The 4,364-nt window shown below is 46.7% G+C and overlaps 1 protein-coding gene across 5 annotated transcripts in view; it reads left to right on the forward strand.

Moving 5' to 3' along the window:
• IQGAP2 (IQ motif containing GTPase activating protein 2) overlaps positions 1-4,364 on the forward strand; it is a 272,642-nt gene that overhangs the window by 219,621 nt on the left and 48,657 nt on the right. For all 5 annotated transcript variants that reach the window (XM_019517713.1, XM_019517717.1, XM_019517714.1 and 2 more), the window contains one exon: positions 442-612. In XM_019517713.1, coding sequence (XP_019373258.1) covers positions 442-612 — 171 coding nt within the window. The remainder of the gene's footprint in view (positions 1-441; positions 613-4,364) is intronic.

Consider the following 4,364-nt stretch of genomic DNA (forward strand, 5'->3'; position numbering starts at 1 on the left):
TCATCAATAATTACAATCCCAAAACAGATAAATGTTGCCAGTTCCAGGTTCTTCAGTAAGACTCCTCATATGCATGAGTATTTATACATAAACACATGGGTTAACTTTGTAGACTCTTTGGCTTCTTGGGAGAGGCTGGAAGTGTTGCAAAACCAGAGTTTTCAAACTTTAATATGTGATGTGCTGGGTTGTTTAAAATTAATCTTTTCAGCTGCTGTCATCTGAAGGGAGTTCAGTCCTCCCTTTTAAAGTTTTAAACAGATTCATAACGGTAGCAAATTGGCTGTCAATTCTCAACAGCCAACTACTGTTAAACTGGGCTGGTAAATTGGAGGGATTTTCATAATGCATGCTGGGGATCTAGATGAGCTTTGGAAATTTTATTTGAGGTTTGCTTAATTGTTTATTAAATGCCTGACCTTTTACATGATCTCTTACCAGAAAATTGTTGGGCAAGTTACAGCAGATTACAATCGAGAGCAGCTGTGGTTTGCTAATGAAAACTTGATTGTTCAGCTACAAGCCCAAGCAAGGGGATTCCTCATTAGAAAAAGTTATAAGGAGAGAAAAACTTACCTCCAAAACCAGGAACCATCTGTCATCAAAATACAGGTACTGCTGTGCACTAATAGAAATCAGTTACTTTCTTTACCGTGCTGCTAGCTTTTTACATGACAAACTAAATGCCTGTCATTGTCTGATGCTAATGCAGAACAAATACCTTCATGTTCTTGATTGGCAAAACTGAATTATTGGGTAAATATGTCCCTGTCTTCTCTGAAAGAAAGAAATATTGTTTTTAAAATGGCAAAACTCCAAATTTTTATAGTGACTATAGGTTGTGTACAGTTCTAGCATATAATCTAATTGGAGATGCCCAGTAACACCTGTAACTAGCTGCTTTCTCTGTTCTGCTTTGAGCTATTGTAGTACTAGGGATTTGGGGCAAGTTGGAAGATGCTAGTTAATATTTAAGCATTAGTGTTCTGCCAAGGAATGGTTCACTCAGGAAATACATTCTTTTCTCTGCTCTCCCCAGGTCCAAAGCTCTCTGCTTACTCTTTGTGAAGTTGTTGGTCATAGGGAGTGGCTGTGTTAACAATATTGCCTGATTCCCAAGAATATTAGCTGGATTTTTGCATGTGTGTGCTCTGAAAGGGGTTCAAAGGAAGCTTCTGGTTTTGTTTTCTTTTACTGAGCAAATTATGAGCTTGGATGACTTGCAGTTTTTTATAAATATTTTGCAGTGTCCCTGTATATATTGAACTTGGAAAATTATTTACGTAGTAAAGTGTAGGGTTTTTTGGTTGTGATTGGTAGGTTGCTTTTTTTAAGTCACTTTCTAAATATGCATGCCTTTAGCAGGGAATTAAAGCTTACTTTTTGTGTTACTCTGGCCACTATAAGCAATGTGTTATGGTGAATTCTACAGCTATTTGAATTAATTGCACTAGGTGACCTAGTAAAAGATTTGTATTCAGTTTTGAGTGGCTTATCAAAACATGGTTTTACAGGTGCTATAATCAGGAAAAAAAACAGAGGGAAAGAATGAGGGAAATAGCTGTGAAAATTCCACTTTCATGAGATGGATATTAGCACTTACTGGCCAGAACCCTCACCATGCTTAGTTGATGGTCTCCAACAGGTAACCCAAGCTCAAGTAGACAGGAGATGCATCTACATGTGCGTTTGATTCAGGATCAGTTTACTTGTGAGTAAACACTCCTGGGCAGGCATCTACACATGCAGGGAAGCAGGAGAAGATGGCAGCAAACTGGGCCCCTGCCGCCACCATGGGGAGCTCTAGGTTCTCCCTGGGTGCTAGCCCAGGGGCTGGCAGGGAGCATTGGGCCAGGAGACAGCTGTCTCCTGGCCAGGGCTGGGACATTACAATCTGCCCCCAGGGATTGCCTGCTGCTGGAGCAGAGACAGTGTCCCCCTGTCCTGGCAACGGAGCTCCTGGCTCTAGCTCCTCTATCAGGGGCAGGGGACTTGGAAACTGCTGTAGGGGAGGAGTAGGTCCCAGCCCCCCTGTCCTAATCTGTTGGTGCGGCTGCTAGCTCGCTGCTAGCTGCCCCCAGCAGATTGGGGCAGGGGGCTGGGACCTACCCCTCCCCTGCAGCTCTTTTCAAGCCCCATGCCTTGATCACTTGATCTGGGACAGTTCCCAGCACCCAGTCTGGTCTGCGAGCATGGAGCTGTGTGGGAAACAGGATGGGGAACAAGCTGGGGAGCTCGTTCCTTGCTATCTGAGCATGGAGCTGGGTAGGCAACAAGCTGGGGAGCTTGTTCCCCGGTCGGCTCTGCAAGCCCAGAGCTGGCTGGGGAACAGGCTGGGGAGTTTGTTTCCCTAGCTTGCTCATCACCCAGCTCTGTGCTCATGGAGCTGAGTGAAGAAGAAGCTTCTTCCTCACCCAGCCTGTTTCCCACCTAGCTTTGCACTCATGGAGCTGGGCAGGGAGCAGGCACCCCAGCCACACCATCAGGGAGCTCTCGGTGCCAGCTCCGGACCACAGGGCAGGCTCTGGAAGACCCTTATATCCCAGTGCCAGCACCATGGTTGCGGAGATTAAGGTTCTCCCAGTGCCCCACTTCCCAATTTGTGATCTTGAAGTTGCGGGGGCTTGGAGATCCCAGCTGCTGGGGCAGAAGGATGTAATGCCTGCCCGGGCTCTGGTGGCAGAGCCTGCCTCTAGCAGCTGGTAGCTCCCAGGGGCAGGGAGCAATCTCTTGCCCCCCATGTACAGCTGACTGGGATCAGATTTGCTCCCACTCAAGTGTCTACATAAGCCCTATTGTGCCATTACCAATTGAAGGTAAATTTGCTACTTGCATTTGCAGGTAGCAAACTTACTTGTGATTAGTGAGGTTTACTTCATAGTAAAAGTGCACGTGTAGATGCACATGCTGACTGCATGGTAAACTATGCTACTGTGCAATTAAGCATCTCATGTAGACATGCCCAGGGAGATGGTAGATGATGATATCATAAGGTAGAGCAGAAGTAAGAGCAAGCTGAGATGAAAAAAATAAGTTGGTATGTAGGAGGTCAATTGGCAAGGGCTTTAAAGGCAAGAATAAGACTTCATGTATGCGGGAGAGAAGGGGGAGCCAAGTGAAAGAATTTCAAAGGGTGCTGCAGTCAGAGTTGGACAGAACAATAGTCTATCTAGAGCCACTAATGAGAGCCTTAAATGAGGTGTTAGGAAAGCAGGAAAAGGGAGTAGTAGTCGCAACCAGTGCTGAAGAAGAATCTGCCATATTTACTTGACTCTAAGACAGCCCCCCAGTAATTAAATTGTATACATGGAATTTGTTATAATGCTTCATGTATAGAATCTAATTATTGGGGGGTCATCTTGAATTCATCCTCCACACTGCTGCAAGGGGGTAGGCAGTGAGGGGGGGCTTCAGTTCCCCCACTGCCCCCCCTCATCCCATCCCCCACTTACTTTGGTCTGTGCTGGCAGGCTCTGTCCCCATTCTAGCCTGAGCCATTGAGCACAGCCCCAGCCCAGCTCCCATAACAGCCATGTGTGGGCTGTGCACTGCTGCCATCAGGTCATGCCCAGTGCCGTGGGCTGCAGTGTGCATTGAACCTGCCAGCGCAGAGCAAAAGTGTGGAGGAAGAGGGACAGGCTGAGAAATCGAGGTTGTGTGGGGAGAGGGAGACGATTGGGGGAGGAGAGGGTGATGCAGGAGGAGGGGGTGATGCAGGGAGGAACGATAGGGTGCAGAGGTGGTAGGGAGTGGGGGACAGGCAGGAACTACAGCTATGGCCCCGATCCTGGGTAGGGGCTGGAGATGCAGGTGCTTGCTTCCCCACCATTCATACTCCATTCTAAGACAAGGGGCTTTTTCCTCCATGGTAAATGGTATGGGGAACCCTTGTCTTTAGTATCGAGTTGGTGCAGTAGCTGAGCTACAGCAGTGCAGAGAACAGTGTCTTGGAAGAGAAGACAAGATTAGGAATCAGCATGGTCACATGGGCCCATAGAATATATAGTCAACTATGACATAGGTGTTACAGGCCTGAGTGACAAAGTGTTGGCAATGTCACCAGTGGCAGAGAACAGAGTTGGGATGCTGTGGGAGAGAAGGAAGTTATTGCACCATTAAGTTGATGGCCAGCAAAGCTGAGCTTCCTCAGAACAGGGAGATAGATGTAGGTCATCACTCAGCCAAAAGGACAAAAGTTTGATGCCATAGAACAGATGTGGGCACTAAAGGCATGTAAAGGGATGCATGCCTGCCTTCTTTCCTTTCCTTTTCATGTTAACAGCAGTGTTTGTGTAGAACCATATGTTGGTTATGTTAATATATGCAGATTTAGATTGGTGGTCATAATAAGCATCCTGCCTCCT

This window comes from Gavialis gangeticus, unplaced genomic scaffold (assembly GCF_001723915.1).
Source record: "Gavialis gangeticus isolate Ggan-Ray unplaced genomic scaffold, GavGan_comp1, whole genome shotgun sequence".
Lineage (NCBI taxonomy): Eukaryota > Metazoa > Chordata > Crocodylia > Gavialidae > Gavialis > Gavialis gangeticus.